Source organism: Lagopus leucura, unplaced genomic scaffold, assembly GCF_019238085.1.
Source record: "Lagopus leucura isolate 7727_CA_CO unplaced genomic scaffold, USGS_WTPT01 Super-Scaffold_73, whole genome shotgun sequence".
In the NCBI taxonomy this organism is placed as follows: Eukaryota; Metazoa; Chordata; class Aves; order Galliformes; family Phasianidae; genus Lagopus; species Lagopus leucura.
The window spans coordinates 87107177-87132609 of record NW_024962252.1 but is presented as its reverse complement, the minus strand read 5'-3'; the positions used below and the strand labels follow the sequence as shown (position 1 = coordinate 87132609).

At 43.6% G+C, this 25433-nt stretch overlaps 1 protein-coding gene across 7 annotated transcripts in view; it reads right to left on the bottom strand.

The window, feature by feature from the left end:
- ATL2 (atlastin GTPase 2) overlaps window positions 1-24413 on the bottom strand; it is a 37420-nt gene extending 13007 nt beyond the window's left edge. For 3 of the 7 annotated variants that reach the window (XM_042875763.1, XM_042875771.1, XM_042875812.1), the window contains exons 1-4: window positions 24269-24413; window positions 6718-6998; window positions 2064-2198; window positions 546-650 (exon numbers count right to left, since the gene is read on the bottom strand). In XM_042875763.1, the coding sequence (XP_042731697.1) occupies window positions 546-650; window positions 2064-2198; window positions 6718-6998; window positions 24269-24398 (651 nt within the window). In that variant the 5' untranslated portion in view covers window positions 24399-24413. Of the gene's footprint in view, window positions 1-545; window positions 651-2063; window positions 2199-6717; window positions 6999-10384; window positions 10561-15240; window positions 15324-22508; window positions 22608-24268 lie in introns of those variants that run through there. The other 4 variants (XM_042875780.1, XM_042875789.1, XM_042875804.1 and 1 more) reach the window with 4 other exon arrangements.
- Between the last annotated feature and the right edge of the window lie 1020 nt (window positions 24414-25433).

Genomic DNA, 25433 nt, shown 5'->3' with positions numbered 1-25433 from the left:
TTTGCTCTCAAATCTTTCCAGAGAAATCTGACTTTCTCTGGGGAGCTCACAATTGCTCCAATGACATCAATACTGAAGAGCACTTAGCTCAAGGATGCATCAGCGATCCACGCCTTATCCTAACAATAGGAACAAAGGGGTGGAGGTCAGAAGCAGGGTTCCACATCCCCCTGTTACTTTGATGTTTTTAGTATTAGTAGCTGTACCTTTAAGAGACTGCAGTGTAATTTCACCCTAAGCTGTATTATCTAAAGTCTTCTTTAAGAGTTCCCTACTGTATCAGTACAGGAGTGGTTGTTACTATGACATTTTTGTTTGGGATTTACCAGTTCACTCAGCAATTTAACCCAGCCTGGTCTTGGATATCTTTCTGGAATCATGGTTATCTACACAATACTGCAAATGGACCATTAAATATGAAAGCATACATAATTACTGGAGGAAAACGTGCAGGTGAACATCCTAAGCATAGCTAAAGAGAAAGTGCAGACTCAGGCAAGAGGGTTCCTATAGCTGCCATTATTTGTCAGCACAGGTATTCTCACCTGGACAGAACTTGTCATGGTGCTCAGGGCAAAAACCGTTGCACAGTCTTTGATAGTGGATTGGCTATCAAAGGCACCTTGGGTATCCATGAGTAGTACAGCAACCTAGAGATTTTTGAAGAGCAGCAACAGTTAACCAAGTTGTTACAGTTTCAACCTGTAACAGCTGTTACAGGTCATTGGGGTAAATTCTGTTTACAGTACAGTATTGTTTCTGCTTCCACACCTGCTTATTAAAGCCTCAACTAGTTTCCTGTACGAACATTTATATATACCTACAGATTAGCAAGTAGCAACTACATAAACGCACCAGCCTTACGTCCTTGGTATTGCTACGCTGTTCATCCCCTCCCACAGAAATAACATCCCACAGCCCAGTTAACAAAAAGGTAGCTCTTAAATCACTGTAAAAATATCGGTCTCAGCTTTGATAAGCTGTACTGCATTGTCAACTAACTATGAGATGGTCCCTTTAAAAGACAGATAGATGTCTTAAACTAACTATTTTCAAAAGAAAGCTAGACAAATGGCACATCTACTGAAGCGACATGGAAATGAAGTGGTCTTAATGATAAGATTTAATCTGCCCAATACCCATCCTTGGGATCTAGTACAACTCCTTTTTTCTTTCAGTTGCAGACAACAAATAAGCAATAACAAATAAGTTTGTTGCTATTTTTTTTTTTTTCCAGAGCACCAACAGATCCTCATAACTCAACTGCTTTCCAGTCAGAGAACTGCTTGGTTCGCTCTAAAACATGGTAAAATCAGCTTCCCATACTAATTCATCATCAAATGTTCTCACTGCACTTCAGCAATATAAGGACTACGGAAGTTAAATAAGAGTTTACAGTTCAGGAGAACAGTTAAGAATACAGTGCTGATGTTAGGGAGTAAATACTTACTGACAACACTGAGACTGTTTCAGCATGAAAATAAACATCTGAAATCAAACTCTGTAGTTACAGCAATTTAGAGTTCAAAGGTGCACCAATTTTGATAAGTATAGTTAGTATATAAAGTATTTCCCACAAGTAGATGTACTTTGTTTTTGTAAGCCAGCTGCTGAACTATGCAGAACAACCATCTTCTGGCCACTGAAGCTGCATTTCTAGTGCTCACAGCTACATGCTATATGTCGCCAGAACAGTTACAAGCCAGAACGCATCTCAACTCCAAAAGCAGTATTTGTTAGAGCTGTTCTTATCACAGCACTTGTCTGTACACTGTATTTATAACCAACATAGTTTTAGAACATTCACAGGATAACCCACCCATTGGCCTGGACAAAACAGACTTCGCCAAAGTAATTTTAAAATGGACTATTGTTGGAGATTGAATACCAGCAGGAAAACACACACCTGCACTGATAGAAGGTTTCCAAATGTGTTACATAGCCAGCGAATAGAAAGGAACCAACTGATGTTTGAATTGCCCCCACAAAACCCATGGCATTAAAACTCTTCACCCAGAGGCCAAAAAAATCACTAAATACAACTGTTTAAATCAAGCACTTACCTTTGTTCCATTGGGTTTATCAATTACAAACACTTCACTCCAAATCTGGATGCCAGTGGTTTCCCGTTCACATCCACCTCTCCATGTAAACCCAGTCAAAGGCTCAGTGTTTCCACCTATCCAGCAAGGAGAAGTCTATAAAACAAGAAAAAAATCTTATTTAATACCAAGAAAGGGTTTTTTTTTTTCTTATTCCAAGTATGTTTTAGCAGACTTTCATATCGCTCTTTCATTTTTGTCAAAGCTGAATAGCAACACTACATTAAGAATTAAAAACCACAATGCTCTCAACTGTACATTGTAGATGATAAAGTTTGTTTTGTGGTCTATTGCATTTCAGCAGTTGCCCAGATCTTTATCCACTGAAGAGTGCACATGCGTAACTTTCAAGTCTCAAGCGCTCAGAGTTAGGATGAGAACAGCTCAGTTTCATCCATCAATTCCACTTTGCCTACTCTTCCTCTCCAAAACACAGTTGTAAACACCATATATTGTAACTTCAGAAACAGCTGAACCTCTGCGAGAAACAGAGAACTAATTTCAACTTGATCCTCCCCCTTCTCCGCTGCATACTGGTCAACTGCTGAAATTAAATAAGCATCTAAACCCCTGCACTAACAGAGGCAAAAGTCAAGAATCCCACTGCTGCTTGCAGAAGCCAAAAAGAAAGCACAAGGATTAGAGGATTCCTATAAATCAGTCACAGAAAGTACTTTTCCCAAGTGATTAGTATTCACCTTACAAGGTAAAACTGAGAGCCTGATGTGTACCTATCAACACACGCATGTTACAAGCTCACAGGCCAAGTCTTCTGTGTTGGGAAAGGCTGCTGGGCAGTCAAACACAGACTGAAGCTAAGGTCTGGCTGCTGGTATGGTAGCAAGATCTTCAGTCCTCAAGGACTGGCAACGAATGGAGCACTGGCTCACATAGAGGATTCCAGACACGATGTGAACAGATTTAGCCCACAAAAGCAGCTTACGTACTGGGGAAGTAAGGAAACATGAACAGGCACTCTAAGGAACTTCAACTGTGATAGGTTACACACACTGAAATCCTGGAAAAGCAGGAAGCAAATTTTTAAGTGAAGAGGAAGCTTAGGGAAAAGCCTTTATAACACAGAAACAGATTTTCAATGAATTTGCCTCTGAGCACCCAGAGAATATCAATAACAAGATAAGTGTGCTCATAATGGAGGTCAAAGGGGCATCTCCTCCACTCACTAAGCTACAGCCTAACTTGCTAACTCCACATCACATCTTTTCAGAATAGCTCACAACAGACTTCTTCACATCTCAGAGAACATCAATGATGTGCTGCACATACAGAAATATTTGCTGTGGATAAATAAAACTGCTTATTTCAAAAGAAGGAGGAGAAAAAAGTATGCTTCATACACACTACTGTCACCTTCTGCAGAGAAAACCCATGTGCTAAAAGGAAAAGTCAATTAAGCAATTCTGCATCAGCATCCTCCCAAGCTAAGTGCACACCATTCATCTTTGCTACTTGGATCATACATGGCAAAAGCAAATCAAATGAGCAGATTAAAAAAAAAAAATACAGAAGATGTATTCGCCTAAGGGAAGCAAACTACTGCTCTTTACAGGTATTTCTGTCTTTGTCTTTAACACACACATATACCTACAACCAATGAGAAGAAGAGTAACACAAAAATATTCCCTGAAAGCTTTGATCTTTTTGAGGTTTTGTTTGTACCCCACAACTGCACACCCACTGACCATTGCAGAAATCAGAGCTCCAAGCTTGCTTTGGGACTCAGTACACCCCAGGACAGAACTCTGCAATGCTGAATCAGATCTCACAGACGTACTGTAGCTGACTGTAGCTCTGCACTTTTTTCAAAAGCAGCTGTTACGTTATTCAGCAATATAACCCATTACTCAAGAGGAAGAATACTTTTTCCCCAATTTAGTCCAGACATATATTGCCCTATGCACAGAAACTCAGACCAAAACTACCCGAAGTTTTGACAAGTATTTCAGTGAGAACTGCATAAAAATCACTTATTACTTCACGTGATTCATGCAACAGGAGACATTAGTGCCTTAATAAGCAGAAGTTCAGCTCAAGCTGCTTCGTCCTGTAGGTGATGCAGACAAAGCCTGGGTCTGACTCTGAGCTTTGCATTACTTTGAAGCATTCCTAGCTTGGCTTTCCTTTCCAGGGAACGATGTTTTAACAACTTTCATCCACTCAGCTGGCTTTTGGAAGGCTTTGCTCCTACAGGAAATCAAACTGTAAGAAGCACCATAATACCGTATTAGTCTCTCTAAATGTATTTCATATCAAAGAAAGGTCCAATGCAGCTTTATTTCGTTAGTGCCATCAACGTGAGGTGCATCTTGCAGATTAATACAAGCTATGGTCACACCTCTAAATAATAAAAGCTTTCCCATTTAAATTTACTACTGTTACTGCACCCAATTCTTTATAAAGCTCATTATGCAGAGATCACAGGATCACTGCAGCAGCTTTATTGAACACATACTGCTGCTATTCAGTAGCAGCTCCTGTTCCATCTCAAATAAGCAATGATAACATTAATTATCAGTGCTTGAAATGAGATGCCCATTCTCCCTGAAGTCAGCAGCCACTTTCAGACTTGTAAAACTTCTACGTTTGACTTCAGCAGCACAAGTTAGATTTTTAGAATGGGAACTTCCCACATGACTCTCAGCTCTTGGTCTTAGACAAGAAAATGGGATGTCACCGTTATTTTGGCAAGGTTTTCATGTACTTTAAGTGGAACAGAATATCCCAGGATTGCTTGATTAGCGTATGAATTGAACGTGGATGCACTGGTATTTTGTGCAAAGGCCAACATTGAGTTCACAGTAAATATAGACTGTAATAAAGTTAGAGAGATCAGACTTAAAAGTATTATAAAGCCCCACCAAAGCTCCACCTCCCCTCCTGTACCAAAATTTGTGTAAGCATAGATGACACCACCTGACATAAAATTCAGCAGGCTCACAAGTAGAGGCACTGCACTTATCTTTCCTCATCCCCAATGTCTATTATTCAAGTTTGAAGCTGCTCTTATGCTTGTCATACTCCTCCCCAGAGCCAGTTTACGTCACTGGCAGGAAACAATTCAGCAAAGTGCAGCATCTTCTGATGCATCCATGAGCACAATCAGCTCAGCTAAGGGCCTGCGAGCATTACAGCTTGTGAACACAAATGCCTGGCCAGAAGCATTGCATGGAGAGCAAGACCCCCTCTTTTTAGGGAAGAGATAGCTGTAACACCAAATGGCTGAGCTTGTCAGCAAATGGTATCTGAAGGACACCTATAGAAGACTGAAAAAAGTGTTTATATAGTACAGTGAACAGAGAACATTACTACACAAGATTGAAAATGTTCCAATACATTTTGCTCTCTGCACTTTTATTTTGCAATCTGAAAGTTACAGTATTTGCTTGAAGAGCAAACCTATTTTTGGGATAACCTATTTTTGTCTCCACTTAGTGCCCATTTAGCTCAGAGGGCTGTATTTCTTGGGAGTTTTGTTGCTGATTGTTTTTGGGGGGAGGGGGTTGATATTATTATAAACATGACACTACAGAAGGTTTATATACATGAAGAGCCACCCACTGAACAGCCATATCAATGAAATGTTTATTTCTCTGTAGCCTAAAAGAGTCTTAAGAAGTTGCAAGTACCAACTTACTATTTAGTATTCCTTCTACTACACCCTTAGTGAGTATCTTATGGAACTTTTGGCAAATCAGTGAGAATTCAATAGCAGGCATTACTTGGAGTGAGGGAAAGAAAGTCTTCATCTGCCAGCTACCAGCAGCTTCTTTACAATATTCCCACATTTCCTGAAAAAGCAGGGGTCGCTTGATTTCTCCTCAAGCCAGCTAGCACAAAGGCAAGTTTCCACTACCATGAATTCCAACTCCAAGAAGTGACCAAAAAGGAACTTGTTCTTGTTCTGTCACTTAAGACTTTCAAAAAGCAGCAAAGTACTGAACTGTTAGTATTCACTGCACAAAGAAACACATCACAACCTATGACAGGCAGATGAATGCATTCACAGGAGGCCCTATGCCACCTTCTGTATCAGCCAAAAATTCAAAACATAGTAGACAAGCCAAAAGCTACAAAGTAGAGGAATTAAGCTTCAGATCAGGCATTAACTAATCAATGACTGAAAAGTACCTAAAAAAGTTCCTGGATTACGTTCAGGGACACACTCCTGTTTGCCACATCTCAGTAAGCAGATTTAACCCTCCAATAGCTATCTGCTAAGATTCTTTTTGCAGCAATGGATAAAGACAGTGGCACAACATGACTGTAGGAGACCAAGTCAAAGGAATATTCTTCCAAGCCACTATCTGGATAAGACCTTCTGCAAACCTCAACTAGAAGGCAACTGTGATCACCTGACTCAAGATCTTCTCAAGTCCACTTACATCAGGACCCCAATAATTTAAGCAATAACTATAGCAACTACGTATTGGACAACCATCACCTTAAATACACTTCTTTACAGAGTTGTAGCACACAGCAGCTGGCTTCCCTTCTTCTTCTGTTACCTGCTATATTTGTACTCAAGTCAACAAATACAAAAGTAAACAACTGAAAGATCACTTTTTTGCTGCGGGAAAAAGGCCAAATTACTCACCCTGTTATACATGTATCTAAGCATGAAGTCCAGCAGAAAAGATTTTCCTTTGCGGAAAGCTCCTGCTACAGACACAACTACTATGTTAAGATCTTTGATGTGTTCCTGAAGCAAGATTTTTTCCAATGCTTCTTCATCTAACTCAAAGTTATGGTCATCTTCATGAGCGAGAACAATCTGTATGGGGCGTGGCTTATCCAAATCCACCTCGTCATCTGAATCTGGCATGACATCCGAGTCAGGTAGGGCATCCTCCTCTTCTTCCTCCTCATAATGCTTACCTGCAAATTGACAGGTTACACTGCATTAGTAAGTCAGACCTTAAGACACCAGACATTTCCATGAAAATCCATGCTTAGGCTCTCATTCCAGCAACAAGAGTAGTGCTGTTGGGAATGCACATGTGCAGATGAGATCAACAGCTGCTGTCTGTACATTTTCATGAGTTTTGCACATCGTCTGCATTTCAGATTCCAGCATTCCACATGTTTTAAGAAGTCACAGAAGGAAACTTTTTCAGCACCAAGACCTATTTTCAAGGCTTCTTATATGCAACTTGCATTAAAAATTGCAGGTTTCTTCTTTATCTAGGAAATATTAGTTAGTTTAACACAAGCTCCAAAGAGGTAAAAAAAAAGTTTAGGTAATCACCTTCTGCTGCTGTCAAAATGTTTTCAGTCCGTTTTGGTTACCAACATGTACAAGTAAGACCAAGATTACAACAGCAGATGATGAAATTCCTTTCTAATTCCAACACCTGCTTCAGTTCTCAAACACAGCAGAATGCCTGTTCATTGCCTTGAAAGAGGAAAAACCTCACACACATATATAAGGAGTAACATCTTGGGGTCTAAAACAAAGCGAGAAACACCAAAACAGTTCCCACGCTGTTTTTCTGACACGTTAAGCATGGTTCAATAACAGCAAGTACAAGTTGCTACAAAAAGAAAAAGTTAAAGAACATTGGGAGCTCATTTTATTCACACTAAGAATCAATAACCTTTGAGAGTCCATTCTTTCAGTAGCTGAAAGAAGGTCAGACTTAGTTACAGAACTCCATGTGCACAAAGCTGATTGAGGCATCTCCCCAGCAGTTACGTATGTGGGAACATCAGTGTATCAGCTTCACTGTGTTGGATGGCTTGTCATGCCTACATTCCCTAGCATGGCTTTTATCAAAGAGAGGAAGCAGCTGTATGTAGATTTGCTATTACCCAGCCCAGCGTTCCCTGTGGAAGCAGACCAGGAGCAGTATCACAAGGCACCACGGAACCCATGCAGTTGGACTCATACATGGCAGAGATCCTGCCAACATCCACAGGTCCAGCCAAGTCATTCCTGCCAGACTATGCATCTTAGATCCCATCCCCAGCAAAAGACTTTGAACAGTGCTCCAACACACTGTTTTGTTGATGTAACGAGACATTTGAATCATTACCACATACTTGAAAGCCTGGCAACACAGTGACCCTGGAGTTTTTCCAAAGGCTGCCTCTTTAGCCAGTTCTGACAGCACTTCACTTTACTGTAAATTAGAGTGGACAACTCCATTTTCAAGCATTGCACTTGTGTTGCTCCAAAGGTCAATGGCAGTAAATCTTTAAAAATGCACGTATGTATTGCTTTGAATATAATATAAAGCCAGTGTAGATCTTCAGGAGGAAAGAGTCTACCTATAAATACCTGGTGCCACAACCAAAATACTGGGGGGTTTTTGTCCATGGGGTGGCCTACGTGGATCTGGGCTTGCAGCCACCAGACACCTATCACCTTTCCCAAGAGGAAGAGAGTCCTTGGGGAAAAGCCAGTAGGGCTTCAAACTAGGTTCAGAAGGAGAGGGGAGCGATAGTTGAGTCTGCCCATGCGCAGATTGCCTGGACATGTGGTAGAGTCTCCATCCCTGGAGACATTCAAGGTCAGGCTGGACAGGGACCTGAGCAACCTGATCAAGCTGTAGGTATCTCTGTTCGTTGCAGGGGAGTTGAATTAGATGACCTTTAAAGGTTTCTTCCAACTCAAATGATTATATGGTAATCTTGAGTGTTTAAATCCTACGGAGCTAGAGTTAAGTTATCCAGCATTATCCAAGTGAGTGCACAAAACAGCTTCCAGCAGCACCCTAACCCAGTCTGGCTGACAAAGCAGGCCAAAACATTCAGCTGCACCCACAGGCCTGATAAACAGGAGTAGCTTTAAGATTAGCTATCAGTTGGACACCAAAGTACATTGACACAATACTGGTCAACATTTCAGAAGAAAAACTCCACCTTCCTCCTAAAGCTTTTTTCTTCTCAGAAGTTAAACACACACTCTTTTTTGAAAGAGTTTCACAAAACAGAATTGGCCCCATATAGGAAGCATTCTTTGTAGGTCAAAAAACATAGAAGATAGCCCTTGTCTTTTTGACAGAAAGAGAGAATAATTCTATCGATAAAAACATTAAGTAGGAAAAAGCAGCTTTCAAGTTCTAGCAAAGTATACCTCTGCTTTTACATATCCCCTAGACAACGTTTAACTCTGCTTCGTAAAAGCCTTATTCTTAAATCTGTTCCATTTCAACTGCAATAATGCTTCAGTTTTGTAAAGTAAAATAGACTGTGTTGTGTTTTTTGTTATCAGGGCAGTGAGGCACCAGCACAGACTGCCCAGAGATGTGGTGGATGCCCCAACCCTGGAGACTTTCAAGGCAACGCTGGATCAGGCACTGGGCTACCTAATCTAGTAGTGCACATCCCTTTCCATTGCAGGGGAGTTGGACTAGATTACCTTTAAAGGCCCCTTCCAATGCTAAGGATTCTATAATATCAAGCAACATCTACGATTTCTCTTCCCTGAACAGGAGTCAGACACTAACCACCTTTTCCTTCCTGGAAGTCAACAGACCCTTAGCAGATCTCAAAGCAAGAGCCTTAGCAACATTCTTCTGCCAATACATAGAGCAACCACCCAAAGCCTCCTCAAGCCAAAACACTTTCCAGACAAACAAGTAGTATGATCTTTTATCATTAGTTTTTTTCTAAACAAACATTCTCCCTATCACAAGTTGATAATGCTATCAAGAGCTTGGAAGCGATAGGTCTGCTAAAGGTCCACAATGCCTTGTTAATAGTCTTCTGCACCCTGCAGCTTAAATAACAGAGTATGGAAGTTTAATCTCTAGTCCTGTTCAATGTCCATTATAATTTACTTACCAACAGAGACTAGAAAGAAAAGTCCAGTGCATCAAGTCAGGAGGCAGAGCGTGTTGGTTTGGGATATTCTTTTGTTGCTTTTTTCTCCCCCTCCTTTGGGGGGGAGAAGGGAAGGTCAGACTAGACAGCTTAATATATCCCCAAGTTCCCAAACTGCCTACAGAAAACACTATCATTGCCATGAATCAAGCACTTTGAGGGTGGAGAACTACAGTGTTGACAGCTGTGAAGGAAACTTGATCCATCCAGAAGAGCTGGTTTCATAAATCCACTCTCAGGTGGCACAGAATACCCTGCCTTTCAAGAGATTTTAAACCAGTTAACTGGACAGACATTGCAATGTTAAATATGGTAACTGTGGAACAAGTACTACTGTTCAGCCCAGCAACAAAACCAACACACGCTAACCTGCCACTGGCTCCCAGGCAGATATCACAAGCTATCTGGCCTCTTGATATTACTTTCTGACTGCTTACCCTGTCACTTTGCTAGCTGCTGTCTCAGGTAGCACCGGAATACTCTGGAAGGCTTCCTTGGAGGCTTCAGAATCCTGGGCAGAAGGATCGCATTCCACTTCTAAGAACTACTTCCACAGCAGTGTCTCAAAACAATGATTAGGAGAAGTCCCACTCCACAGTCAATTTTCATCAAAAGCTGCAGGAGCATTACAGTAAGCCTGCATGTAGTTCATAAAAGAAATGTGCTGAGCACTGTCAAGTCAAGCCAGGATTGACGAAGTGCAGAATACTCCTTACTGCTCTACTCATCATCAGTTGGGTGTTCTTGTTTTTTCTGGTTTGGTGCATTGTTTTTTCCCCCCCCCCCCCATTCCTCACCTATCCCAACACAGACATAGTGCACAAATACCAACTCAGAATTTACGTGTATTTGTCCTACACCTCATCTAAGGACCACACACTGCTCTAGGCTCTTCCAGTACTCCAACAATCCAAGCATAAGCAGTGGCTTTCCCAGAAAGGTCATCCCTGCACTGGAGTGCTTCTAGACAACTAGACAGTAGTTTGAATTCACCAAGCTCACGGCAACCTCTCTGTATAGGTCTCCATGACAGGGCATTCAGATTGCAGAAGAAGCAATCTAAGTAGTTGAATTCTGTTGCCTTGGGTGGATTTTTTGTTTGTTAGTTCTTGTTGTCAGCTCTTTTTTGTTTTGAAAAGCTTGACACTTTGGGGAAGTCCAGCTCCATTCCAGAAACGGGGTTATGGTCACAGTGCAACTCATTCACAAGCACTTGGAGAAGAGTTTTTTCAGAGGCATGGCCTAAGGCTTGCCTCCATGTTGGAAATGCCCATGTGAATGGAAATGCCCACAGAACACTGGACCTAAGGCTTTCAGTACCTACAGAAAAGCCTCATCTGACAAAACACATGGCATTCATAGAGTTCATAGAGCAGTGATAACATGCCTAGAAAGCCACAGCTGAATTTTTGCAAGCAGTACATCCATCCTTTGAAGCTTCTGCACTATTAAACTAATATACTTCGGTCTGTAGTCACATACTTTGTTCTGGAAGAAGCTGATGCAGAAAGATCACTGACTGGACTTGCTCTGAAGCCTGCTGTCCATTCAGCCCTATGACTACAGTGATTTGCTAATCACTCCCTACTCCATTTCAGCCCCTCACAGCTTGAATAATTCAGATTAAGAATTTGAGCTACTGCAATAGCTTCCTAAGCCAGGTCAAACAGCCTAGGAGATGCAGGAGAAGCAATCACAAAAGTAGACAGACTTGAATGGAAGCAGATACAGCCACAGGAACCAACTTTGCCCAGCTTCCCCAGAAGTTCTGCACTCCGCTCAGCAACCACTACAGCAGGACTACTGACACAACAGCTAAGTATCCAAAACAAGCAACATTTGTTGAAATGCTAAGCCAGATTGTGAGAACAGTAGCTTCTTGTGTAGGTAAAGAGAATATTTCAATTGAACAAACTCAACTAAATAACCCATTTCTTAAAGTATGAAGTAAAATGAACAAAAGCTAATTCCTGCTTCCCCTAAGGGCACAGTGAGCAGCTGATGACCTATTTGTCCTCCAATGTAAGAACATGGGAACAAGAGCTCAACTTGCATGCTATGAAAATAAAAGAGACAGCCTGCTTTTAATGCTTAGGAGGAGGAACCTGCATATTCATTGAACCCAAGCATCAGACCTACCTTTAAGTTTCAACACAAACAGAGCCTGAGCAGGTTAAATGCATCACTCACGCTCTTTCATAGGGTTAAAAAACATTACATAATTACTAAATTCAGTTGGCGTTAGATACAGTGTGTTTCTGATCAACACCACATTTAAGCATCTCTGGACACAGGAGCTGACACATTAAAATAAATTGTTTGCTCTTTAGTAGCTCTATAAACATTCAACTAAATCAGTCATTTTCATTTAGTGTAGATGGTGCATCAGTATTCCTTCTATTTGCTCCCTCAAGGAGTTACAGAGACATGAGGAAGTCTAAGCCTCAAAGCTAGCAGTCTTGCAATCTTGTTCATTTACAAGCCCACACTTTGGTGGAAGCCTTGCTTCTTCAGCTCTCAGCACACCTGAGCCCCTCTCCTGATCATCCACAGACACCACACATCTGTGGCCGCACAAAACAACCTAAACCTCCCCCCTCAGTGTAGATTCACCATCACTTTGTCCACACAACTGAATGGCAAAGCAAGCTGAAGTGGACTGCACTGATGTTAAACCATCCAGCTTGAAATTCTGGTGTACTTCGACAGCCTGTGGAAGTTGGCAGCTTTAATTAAAAGCTTAAAACAAGGCCTTATGAAGAAATCATTGCACCACATGTAAAAATAATGCATTCTCTCGGAGCTTCACCTAGGAAATTTTCATTAGAGAGAAAGGAAACAAATTATTTAAATGTTTCTCATTTTGGAGTAGTGAACCAAGGAGAGCGTAGGCAGGTGTAAATTGAGTTCCAGAGCATAGAAAAAAAGTAGGTTAACTTTCAAGCCTTATTTGAACAAGACAAAAAAAAAAAAAAACCTGAAATCCACTGTAAAAAAAAAATTTAAAAAAAAAAAAACACACTAGATTTAAGCTCAAATCCTCCCTTTCTCCATCAGTGCTACTCCATGCAGTTAACTCACAGCAAGACCCACATGAAAGTTAAGGGGCTGCTGCAGAACTTAACGCATCATTGCTTTCTCACTGCTGACTAGCAAATACTGCCAAGTAGCTCATTTTAAGGCCAAAAATAATTAAATGTTTTGAATATTTCAGCTATAAATAGGACTGACAAGCTAAGTTCCAAAGACTTGTTTGGATACCCAATAAGACTGACAGAGGAGAACGAGGGAGGGGGAAGAAAGCCATGTTTAACTCTCTCTCTTCCTCCAGGGCAATGGGATGTTGAGGGAGGGATCTAGAACTGTTACATAAAGCACTAGGAAAAGCAAAAAGAACCTGAAGCTACAGTTCTGCCAGCAAAGGGGGTGGGGGGGGGGGGGAAGATACTCCAATGACCTAAATAACAACTAATCAGACAAGAGGTCTGTCTACTCCTGAAGTGATTTGAATTGCTTCCTCTGTTGAATGATCAGCACACTCTGAGGAGTCAGCTCTCTCATCCCCATACAAAGTACTTGTAAGCTGGCATTTTGCATTCTCCATTTAAGGGGAGAGAGAGAGGCTGAAGGGCAACTTCACTGTAATGATGAGCAAGAAAAGTCAACCTTCCAATTCAGCTATATTCATTAACACCAAGAAGCAGAGGCTAAGACAGAAGCAGCACAACCCCTAACCCAATCTCAGAAAATAAGCAGCAAAAAAACCTGTATATGAAAGAACCGTTCTCCTGAAAGCACATCATGAACTGAGAGAGATGTTTCTCCATAGCTACAAGGAAAAACTTGGAAGGTAGTGATAGCGACAAAGCATGCTCCTCAGCCCTCTTCCTCTCTGCCTAAAAACCACAGCTATTATTAGCATATCACTGGAGAGTACAACAGGATCTCTACCTACTAAAAGGTTTATCAGCATTTTTCCAGCCCCCTCAAAGGACGCTGCTTTAGAACACCAAGACTAAGGTAGACAAAATTATTAACCTTTTCTTTCCTTTCTCACCACATCCAAGTTGCTGAGGATGGGAACGAGCTTATAGCAGATGGGGCAATGCCTGTGTCCACCACAGATTCTAACACTGCCAAGTGAAAGGTGTACAAACACTGCAGGCTAACTGGATCCTTGCAGGCCATTACAGACACAAATCAGAGTTGAAGATCAGAGTATGACACTATTTCACGTTGCGGCTCATCCTGGAAGATTCAAGCAGCATCTTCTAATCATTTTAGGCTGTAATTGCATGTTACACACATTACATGTAGTCCTCACACATCAGCAGCTACTAAGTCAGAGAATCATTAGCTACCCCAAACCAGAGTTTTGAGTGGGGACAGGGAGATAAGAGTAAGGTGAGAGATGCCAGCTGCAATTATGCCATGTTTGATCACTAGATTACCAGCCAGAACAGGTGAAGCCACCAGCCTCATCTGCATTGTGGTCACAGAAGAGCTCAAGGAAGTGCTTAATTGGGCTGTACAAACAGCTATGTCAGAAGGCCAGTTTTCATATTCATTTCCAGGATAAACAAGATGTCAGTAGGAACACCAACAGGTTTAAGAAAAAGAGCAATTCAAAGAGGCTTTAATTTTTCTTTTTTTGCTCAGACTATGCTTTTGATCTGAACCTTTTAAGTAAAAACGATCCTTTAGTCCAGCCTCCAGCTTACATCCAGCTTCCTGCCTTCCCTTCAAAACATGTAGCTCAGAAAGCCTCACATCCAGCTTTTCCAGCATGGAATGCCATAATTTAGTTTTATTACATACTTCTACATTAAATTTCAAAGAGCTAAGAGCTGTACAGGGAGTAACTGGATTTACATTAAGAAACTGCCTTCTCTAGATCATGTACCTTGCAAAGTGCGTATAGTAACTACTTTCAGACATCTTGAGGGGGTATTTCAATCCCTCTCCATGTCACGGAAAATGGTTCTTAAGCTGGTGGTATCACTAACACACACATGCACCGTGTGAAACCGAAGCATGAACAGGGAATATGCATGCAAAGTTAGTGCCCAGAACGAGAAGCAGAATCAAAACAGGAGAAACTAAAGCATACCATGCAAATCACATTTTAGGGAGAACTGAAACAAAAGCAAAATGGACACTGAAGGAAGAGACTGTTTTCACAAGGCTATAACACAAACAGTTCTCACAGTCCCCACCGCTAACCATGCACAGAAAGAGCCCTGGGCTGCCCTATCAGAGTTCTGCAGCTGAGCCACAATAGATGATACAGCACCTCATGGAGCCCAAGCTCTCCAGAACCCCACACTCACTCTCCACCACTGCTGAGTCTCCGCCAGGCATCGTCGCTGCTGCACAGAAGTCCTCTGCTAAGACAACAACTCAAAGTACACTTCTCTTGCCAACGAGACAGTGCCAGTACCTGCCTCCTCCCTCCCTGCCGCCTCTCCACAACTGAGCTTTAACCTCCCATTCACACGTGGGCTCTCCCACTCCTTCTCATTTCCAGTACCAATACACAGCCTTTCCTGCTAGCTTTGCCACATATCCAACTCTGCTAAAAGGCAAACCAGCTAAATTATACTACAGCAGAAAAAGTAGAAAGCAACTCATATTGGATTGCAAGCTGTAAGAGTTCAACAAGTAGCTGAGGTGAAGAAAAACAGCATAGCTATGCAACTTCGTCATCTGACCCCAGAGCCTAGTTCATCAGTATTGCTGAACTGTACAGGACAGCTGCCATACCAGTTGGCACCACTGTCCTTGATCCCCACAAAAGCTTATCTTGAAGATACACAAGGTGATGTGCTGTGCACCCTACAGCTTCTGAAACAGCTGTACCAGCACAAGTGAGGGGGAGGCACAAGCTGCTTGACTCAGCACTGGTGCTAAAAGGCAAGTTTGGCTTTGTGATTACAGCCTAGGCAAGCTGGAAGACTTCTCCCACCACCAAAAAGCTGAAGTGCATTTAAGCAGCGTGTTCACGTAGCAAGTCAACGATACCTGATAATGCTGCAAAGAAGGGTAGACAACTGGGCTGTAACTGGATCAGACACTGCGTTGCCAAAGATTTGTCTCAAGCTGAAAAGAGTTCAGATTTAGATAGCCAGTACACTTTTTAATGGTCATTTAACAGGGCTCCCCTCCTCTGTATATGCAGTTAAACACCAGCTTCAGTTTTGTCAATAAGGTAGGTCAGGTTGTGCAACTGGTGGGAAGACCTTGAGGTCTCCCAGTCCTCCTGCACTGGAGGAAGCTGCCCTTGAACGTACCTACTGAATGCCCTCAGCCTGCTAACAGCAGTCTCCACTATGTGATTTTTGAAACTGCAGCCGTTGAATCGTTGTAAGGATGATGTAAAACTTTCTCTCTTCAGTATCTCAGTGCCACGCAACAAGCGTCTCTGCATTAGTTCAAAGGGCTCCAGACTTACCTATTTACCTAAAGTTCTGTACCATCTTGTCCAACACTTGTTACCACAGCAGCCTCTGCGATAACTGAGAGCCCAAACAAGAATGTCGTTGTTAACAGTACTCTTCTGAAACAGTAAACGCCATTGTTACCTGCATGCCAAGGGTTGTGAAAGCCAAGCTCAGCAGAGTATAGTGCTAGGGAGAGAAAGATGATAATCCCAGATGAAAAGCAAGCCACACCATTCTCCTGATCCAAACAACATGTAAGGGGAGCAAGTTACTACTTCTCTTTACTTCCAGTTCTCAGTGTGAGTATATCCAGGCAAACCAACTACTTTTCTGCAGCACGCTGTATGTCAGAAGTACACTTTTATAGCCATCTTTCCGTTGGGTAAAGGAAGAGGGAAATAAGTGACTGTCTGCAGACTGAATGTTTAACACCTCAGCAGCCAACAGTTTTGCTTTTGCAGAGCATATTCAGTGATCCTGTTCTGTGGTTCAGGAAATCCTTCTTTAGAGCACGTAGAGGATAAGAGGACAAGTCCAAGTTTACAAAAAGAACCCAAACAGATAGATAGCAGTGTGCTGCTTTTTTAGAGCTCACAAGGGCTTCATGTGGTCAGTTCTAGTACACTACAGGAATGAGAAATCAGCAACAGTTTACATCACCAAACAGCTCAGTTTGATATTTGATTAATGATACAGTGATATGTCTGCAACTCAAAGTACTCAGACTGAATGTTATTCTTAGAGTCTCAGGGTATCACATGAGCCAACTTCCAACCTCTTTAAATGCAAGAGGCTGAGTTTCAAGGCTCTTCTCAAACAAGTAGGATTTCTGGTAGGACTTGAAGGCATTTAGGCACATCTGCTAAGAGCCGCTTACTTCTGTAGCGCTACCAGTTCTAGAAGATAGCCCAGTTTGGTGCCCCAGCCCCGAAAAGCATTACTGAATGCCCTTTTCCCAAACAGTTACTGTACTCATCAGTCTGACGCACCAGCATTTAGGAACATTTCCTTTTATGTATTTTGCACTGCATTCCCTCCCTCATCCCTGTGGCAACCTTAAGACTTCACTGCCTGAAAGATAAGTGATAACTGCCTCAAGGGCAACTTCCAGGGCAGGTTTAGAGTTGGCATTGGCTGTTGGCGTTACTAAAAAAAAATTCCTTCGGATTTGTTCCAAACTAGAAAGTTTAAGAAAACATTTCTGTTAAAAACAAGATAACTTTCCAAGTGATTTCATGTACTTTGAGTGATTGTTCACACCCTGAAATCAGTACTATAATGATTTCTGCATTAGGCAGAGGATTTACAAACATTATCTTTCACTTCCCTCAGTTAGCTAAGGTTCCACAAGTGGATCTCACTACACAGACAAAGTGAGAGACAGCAAAAGCCAGAGGAGTGTTTCTTACATCTACCTCAGGAGCTGAGAACACAGACAGGGTTACAGGGAAAGGAATAAGACACAGCACTCAAGCTTACAGGCTGTAGTGTCACAGGACTGGGCTTACAGAGATGGTTAAAATAACCATGCTTATTCCTCCACTCACCAGCACCACCCTGTTTGAGGAGATAAGAGGCAAGAACAGTTTTTCCAAGTACACACAACGCACAGGAATTAATCCTAAAATGTCAGCACAAGCAGTTGATACATTCTGCAACAGGTTGAAAACTGTATAGAAGCCAAATAAAACAAACAAAAAGCCTTGTTGCACTGGAACGGTTATACAACACTTCGCTCAAAAGCCACTTCAAATACTGTACTGAAACCCAAAAAAAACTTACAAGTTCAATATGACTATATTACAATTTGACAGTAACTACAGACAGGAATCCAAGCCTCACCTCACTTAAGCAACAACTGCGTATGATCAAACCACATTCTGCTTTCAATTTACTCAAAATTACATTCTAAATTATATTCTAAACTCCACGCCTGTAACCTGTACATTTTATTAATTCGAGTCCTCAACTTTAATGTCTTTCTGGTTTAGCTTCTATTTCAATCTTCCAAGAGCAACACAGTGTGGTTTTAAAGCTCTAGCAGTTCCCTCATCTATTACTGCACAACAGAGAAGAGCAGGACAAAATACCTCCAAAACTTAGTTGTACATAATCCATTTCCATATATTCGATTGCCTATTAGCTCCGTGCAAGCATTCACCAAGAGGCACCAAGACCTCCCGTACATGGCTTACCGCATTCATTCGGGTCACTTTTAGCAGGCTTTGGATGCTGCATGACTCAATAAAGCCATCTTAGGTGCCAAACGTTTTGCCTTAAGATCTTCCAGCCATAAACAGGAGCCAGCTACTTCCTGTTCAGTTAATGCAATAGTGGTCAAAGACAGAAAATGCTTATTTCAGCACCAGAGGTCATAATGAGCACTAAGACCTACCGCTATTCTCACACCAGAACTAGAAACCAACTGGTTTTGTTAGCTCAAGGAGTAATATCTGTGTGTAAGAGCAGGGGCTTGCAGTGACCAACTCCACGCAAGCCAACTGGATAACTTTAGAATACATAAGTAGATGAGCAACCTGCTATGGAGGCAACTCACTGGGTGAATATGCCATCAATAGCACTGCACAGCATGTGTATGCTCCCTCCCAAAAGGAGACAGGAGGGCAAGCTCCTTTCTTGGCAGCAGTGACAACTCCAGTTAGACAGCAGCAGGTAGGTACTTGCCTAGCATTACTTTATGCTCTTGATCATCTCACAGTAACTTGTTTGTGCAGCTATAGAAGGTAATGAACATTATCTTCAAGTTTTAGAAGATAAACATAGTCAACCAAGGCTTAAGAGTGGGAAATCTGCCCCACAGATTTCATTTCAAGCTTCCTGGTTGAAGAGAAAAAAGACTTCCAGAGTTTAAATGTCCTCCAAATTCCTCAGATTTCTATACTGGATGTGTTCCATAACATACATTTAGCAAGCACATAAGGTCTTCCTCTGCTGAAAATGAGCACTAGACAAAATGTATTAATTCCTTTCAGAAATAAACAGAAATGACAAGTCAGCCATCAATGCTCTCATAAAATTAGTACCTAATACATGTTAATTTGTTACTAGAAATGACGTGCTTACAATCCTTATTCTAACAGACATAACTCACTTCATATCAATCATCACTTTGCTGTTCTGTTTAGCTGCAGACATCAATCTTAGTGATGTTCACATGTATCTTAAACTCACAGAATAGATCTATATTTCTTTTGTAGACAAATCCCAACACCACAAATTAATTCATGTGTAAATCAGCTTTACAGCTCTCTGACCTCAAAATCTGCTCTAGAACAAAATAATATTCTTAATGTCACAAACAGCCTTCTGTAAACAGGGAAAGCCACTTTCATCTTTCCTCCCAGACAGCTCAAGTTCAAAGTTTGGGTTGCTGGAAGTGTTTTGAGAAATAGACCCAATCATTTCCCACTAAGAAGTCTTAAGAAACTATGCATGTAATTACTTCTGAAACTTTCCGACTGCTTACAAATGACACATACTGCAAGTCTAAGCAGATGCTTATAGAATGTTTCCTTGTTCACCTTACATAGTTGAGAGTTAAGACAAAACCCTACCAAATAGTATAACAACTTTGAGACGTTAAGACAGAGTTTAGCAAAACTTTGGCAAAATGTACTCAAACTGGCAAGTTGAAGATGTCATTATAAACACAGCACACAGCAACAACAAAAACAAGGATTCAATTCCACCTGCTATTAAAGCTCAAAACTTCCCGCTCAAGAATTGCCATACCAGCACCCCCAACTTTAACCTGACTTCCAGCTAAGTTTGATGTGAAACCTGGCAGTTTTCCTTATGAATGTCCTTGGAACAGTTAAAACTTCCTTTACGGACTGTGCTAAAAATGTGTAACAGTTTGCTAACAACAAACACAAAGTTGGAACAAGTTATCACAGTGCTCAAGTACAGTGACCCAACTTGTGTTGGAGATTAGCACGTCAATACGTTTCACTACCAAAGCAAGAACACAGAAAACAATTCACCTGCATTTGTTACATCCATTTTCACAGCTGGACAAAACTCAAAGTCAGAGGGGTTACAACACAGCCATCAGGAGATAAGCACCCTGCTATTACATCAGAGAAAAATCTCCATCCCTCCTTCCCTCCCACACACACCTGCACTTATCCAGCCTAGCCAGCTTGAGGTTGCACTCCTATTCTTACCAGGATAAGGGGAGGAAACAATCACTCCTGTATCATCGTGCCTTGCTCCATTCAGCAGTACCTCAGTAGCCTGGTCAATAAGCAGACGTTAATCACAGATATTTAACTGATACATGGGGACCACAGCTGGCATACCCAAGAAGTATCAGCACCCCCACAGGACTTGGCTCAGGCACTCCAGACCACCTGGCATAAACGAGGGCAGCCTGGCCCCTCTGAGCTAGGAGAGTATGCCATGCTTAAAGGAATGCTTCCACAACAGTTCCAGTACAGAACAGCTATACCGGAACTATTCTAGAAGTGTACTTAAGCTACAGGCAGGTGAACAACATGAAAAGGAAAGAATGCAGCCTTCCTCAGCCTTACACCTAGCTTTCAGAAGATTCACAGCTGAAATATATCAGAGCTCTGGCTATTATTTGAGAAAGAACTGTAACGTCATGAGTGGCTCTACTGCAAGTTAGAACATAACAGCTGTTAAGTAACATTTAGTAATGGTACAGAAGGAGTTACAGGCCTCCCCTGTTACTTATCTTTCTTTGTAACTACTCTAATCTTCCATGCTGCTTTATTTCATTGTACAGAAGGGTATTCTGCAGGCACAAAAGGATCACCCATATCTTTACATGCACACCCTGTCAGCTATGTTGTTCCATTCCTAAAATACCTAAGCAACTTAACAGTGACATACTCTTGTTTCCCTCACTAATGATGACACAGCTACCTTAAAGGCCATTTATTACATGTGCGCTGCTACACTTCTGACCCTGAGCAAGTTAAGCAATAACCCAATACTTTTAAGATTATTATGCTACATACTACTGAAAATATAGACAGAACCATCAAATAAAATTCAACAGCACTAGGAGTGGAGGAATGGAAAACGGAACGCCAAACAGCATCACATCCTCAGTTTCCATCTCTGAATGCATCTGGCAGCACCGCATCTTCAATGAAACAGCTCAGTAGCTTACTCCTACCCCTCCCCTGTAAGAAAGTCAGAACAGCAGATCTGCACCTGCCAGCTTACAGCACTGTCAGCCTTCCCAGCTCCTAGCTGGCTTGCAGAAGCAATTTGAACCAATACTGCCACATGGCATCTGCTAGCTTTGTTTAATCATGCTTAGTTCCACCCTTCTGTTTCAAAATTAAGTGAGAGTTGTTAGAAGTTGTTCAAATAGCTCAACATCTAATTGCAGCACTAAAACCTGATGCAATTGAGACCTGTGTTTAAGCCAGTACTAACTCTGCCCGTCCCAGTGATAGTCCCCATCCATGCAGTAATGCAGACCTACATTCTGAAGTTCAAGCTACCCTTCAGATCTAATCATATAAAATGTATCTATGTATTAAAGAAACCCCACACTGCGCAAACTCCAGCCCATCTGAGGCTCAGCCCCAAGCAGAAACACGTCCCACTACCAGAAGACGCGTTAGGAGCGAGCACGGTGCAGGGCACGGGCTCCGCGCGGAGAGCGGCCCAAGGCCGAGCGGCCGCCCGCCCTGCCAGGCGGCCAGAGTCCCCCCGGCGGCCCGAGGTACCCGCAGCCCGCCGCCGGGCCCCGCCGCCGCATTCCCGGCCACGCACACGTCGGCCGTGCCGCAGCGACGAGCGGGGTCGGCGGCCCCGAGCCCGCAGCCCCCCTCTGCCCCGCATAGCTGCGGGCCCGGGCCGCGCGGGCAGAGCGCGGTCACCGCTCCCGGGAGCGAGCGGCGGGCCGGGCGGAGGGAACGGCGCTACGGCCCCCACCGCCCTCACCCCGCAGGGGTTGGCGACCGCCCCCGCCATTTTGAGGAGGGGGGAGAACCCGGGGCCTCCCCCCATGCCGCCCGCGGACGGCTCCCGCCGCCCGGCCCCGCGCGGCCTCGGCGGTCCCAGTGGAGCTCCCGCTGCCGGTCCCCGCCGCCGCCGGCCGCCCGGCGGGCTGCGCTACCTGCCGGCTCGGGCCGTTGGCGGGTCGACCCCGCGCGCCGCGCCGCGTCCCTTTCCGCCATCTTGTCCGGGTTTAAAATTAACTCGCCGTGACGTCAGAGCTCCGCCGCGAGACCTTTATCGCCCGGCGGCGGCGCGCGGGGCGCGGGCAAGGCGGGTCCTAGCGCCTTCGGCTGCCCGCCGCGGGAGGGGCAGCGCATGCGCAACCCGCAGCCCTGCCGGTGGCGGGAGGAGAAGGGCGCATGCGCGGTTTGCGTTTGACGGGCCCCGAGGTGTGAGGGGGCTGTGTCGGCGTGGGGTGGGCAGGAGGGTGCCGCCGCTTCGGGCTCCCTGGTGCCGTTCAGCGCCCGGCTCTGCCCTAGCAGCTGTTCGGACTGGCTGCGGAAAGGCTTTAGGCCTGCGAGGTTGCCTGTTGGTAGAGGTCACGTCATACATTTCAATGGTAAATCAGCATGTGAGCCAGGCAACAGCGTTGCTGAAACCCCCCTGAGTGCAGCAACGCTCCTTGTGTAGACCTTACCCTTCTCAGGGCCCTGAGCTCCCCTAGCTGAGCTGGTTCTGGAGACACGGCTTTGAGTGGCAGCAAGCTAAGAACACCAATGCCTAAACAGGTGGAAGGAAAAGTCAGACGAGGTTGAAAACCAACGTGTTCTGTTGTAGCCCCAGCGAGCGCTTTCTGAACCTGCACACCCTGCTTTCAGCTGGGCACAAGGGGCTTTGTGTCACTGATACCTGGCACGCCGCTGACAGGCCTTGCCTCCAGCAGCTCAGTGTCGGAAAGAGATGGCATAACCACAGCAGCTGAGTGCTGTAGAACGAGAACAGTGGCTTGTATGAGTCGCTGTGAAACTGACAAGAAGCATTCTACTATGCTGTATTTAAGCCAGCACAAATGGAAGCAGAATGCTCTGTATAGAAGTGCAGAGGAAAACACTGCCATTGGCCTTCTGCAGTTTAATATCCCCCACTTATTTGTGGCAGCTTGCTATGGAAAGTAAGTGCGTCACTGCCTGTCCTTCTCACCTCAGCCCAAGTCAAAAGGCAAACTTTCCTTGACATCAGAAAGAAACCAGAACACACTCTGGATTTGTGACTTTCAAGAAAGGAGGGATTTGGGGGTATTTCAGACATACACAGATCAGGCAAATGGAAAAGCCCTGAAGTAAAACACATGGAAAATCAGAAACCCTGTTAGTATGACATAGTTAAGATTCAGCAGCTCAGTATGAATCTAAGGAGCTGGGAAAAAAAAAAAATTAAAAACAATAAAGATGGTTCCAAGTTCTGTTGCTAGTAAACAGTCTTATTTCTGATCAAGTCTAAAAGAGTTCATGCAAAGAAGACTTTGAAATACTGCATATACAGATGGATAGATTTCTGTTCCATGCAGCAGGATTTACTGCTGCTGTAATGTGAGAACAGATATTAAGAACGCAGAGGTCAGAAAGCTCAACCTTAATTCTGCTCTGTTCACACGAAGAAAGGAGACATTTTCCAAGCTGAGGATTTTGCCTCAGGAATGCAGACTTGCAGACTCCTGTCTGCAAAGGTCCCCACCTCCACCACTCTCCCAGTTGCTTGCTGCTTGCCTCTAACCAGGCTTCTTAAGCCAAACACTGATTTCATACTGAGAAAGCCCAGATCAGATTCAGATTCTTTACACTTTTCCATATACAATTATCCTCTGTCACCATCTCTAACCTGTATGCTGCTTGTTTAAGGTAACCTGCGCAATGACAAATCAGCAAGCCTAGAACCTACCTGAGTCACTGTAAACACTGTGCTGGCACTGGGGAACGGGGCAGTCTCGCATCCTGAAGGGCTGAGGGTCCTGGGTCGAGTTGGAGAGGTTTCTGTCAGAGGTACTGAGCTTAGTGATATCTTTCCTCATTTGCTTGGGGCTTTAGAACCAAATGAATGATAAGACAAGTTTCAGCCTTTCCTCCAGGCTGCAGAGAGGTATAGAGAGAGCTGAAGAAAGCCAGCTGTGAGATAAAGGTGGACTTCTGGCAGCCCCCTCAGCAACAAAACATGTCTGGTGAGCAGTGGCTGCTCTGCTCTGGTCAGATAGTCAGCTGCTATCTGACCAGCAATCACTGAAGGAGCCACGTCACGTAGATTTCCAAACAGTCTCCCATTAGGAAATCCACCCAGATCTCAGGCTTGCTCAGAGAGTCAAGCATGTTCCCCTCACAGCTAGGACAAACCCTGCAAGACACCTTGTCTTCTTTTTCCATGTGAAGGCTACCCAAGCTATAGCTGACTCTGTAAGAAAGCATGCTCCCACAGACACATCCTGCTAGGTTCTGCCTGAGCTGTTTGGCATTTGCCTCACCACCTCACTGAGGATTCCAGCCTCACAGACAAGCTTGGTTTCCAATGCATTTTTTCTCACTGATATTCACTGTTTTGCATGGCAACCTCTTGAACTGAGGGATGTCTGCAACCATCATGCAGGTGATCTCAGACTTCTTGTGTGTCTAATTTAGAAAGTGCCCACCACAGCCCTGAGCTTGTACCTATTTGTGTGTTTGCTGTGGTGGGTAGCAAGCACGCAGCTTGGGGTTTGCTCAGGCAAAACCAAGATAGTGCTTAACAAAGATCCATACTTGGTTGGATGCTTTCAGCAGTGCATGCTGAGCATGGAAACATGGGATAGCAAACCTACCTGGGCAAGCAGCTCCCCTGCAGAGCTCTGAAAAAGCAGAGAGGCTATTGGGAGCAGAAAGTGAGTTAGGAAGGGGAAGAAAAAAACAGTTCACCAAATCCCCTGAACCTGCAGCTCTTCTGCATGCTCAGTGGAGACAGCATTTCAGCTGGCAGCAGTGCGTGCTCTTAAGAGGCAGAGAGCAGCCCCTCACATACCACTCATTTATAGCAAGCTGAGTGGGAGACGCATCCCATCCCCTCTGGTGATGACTCAAGA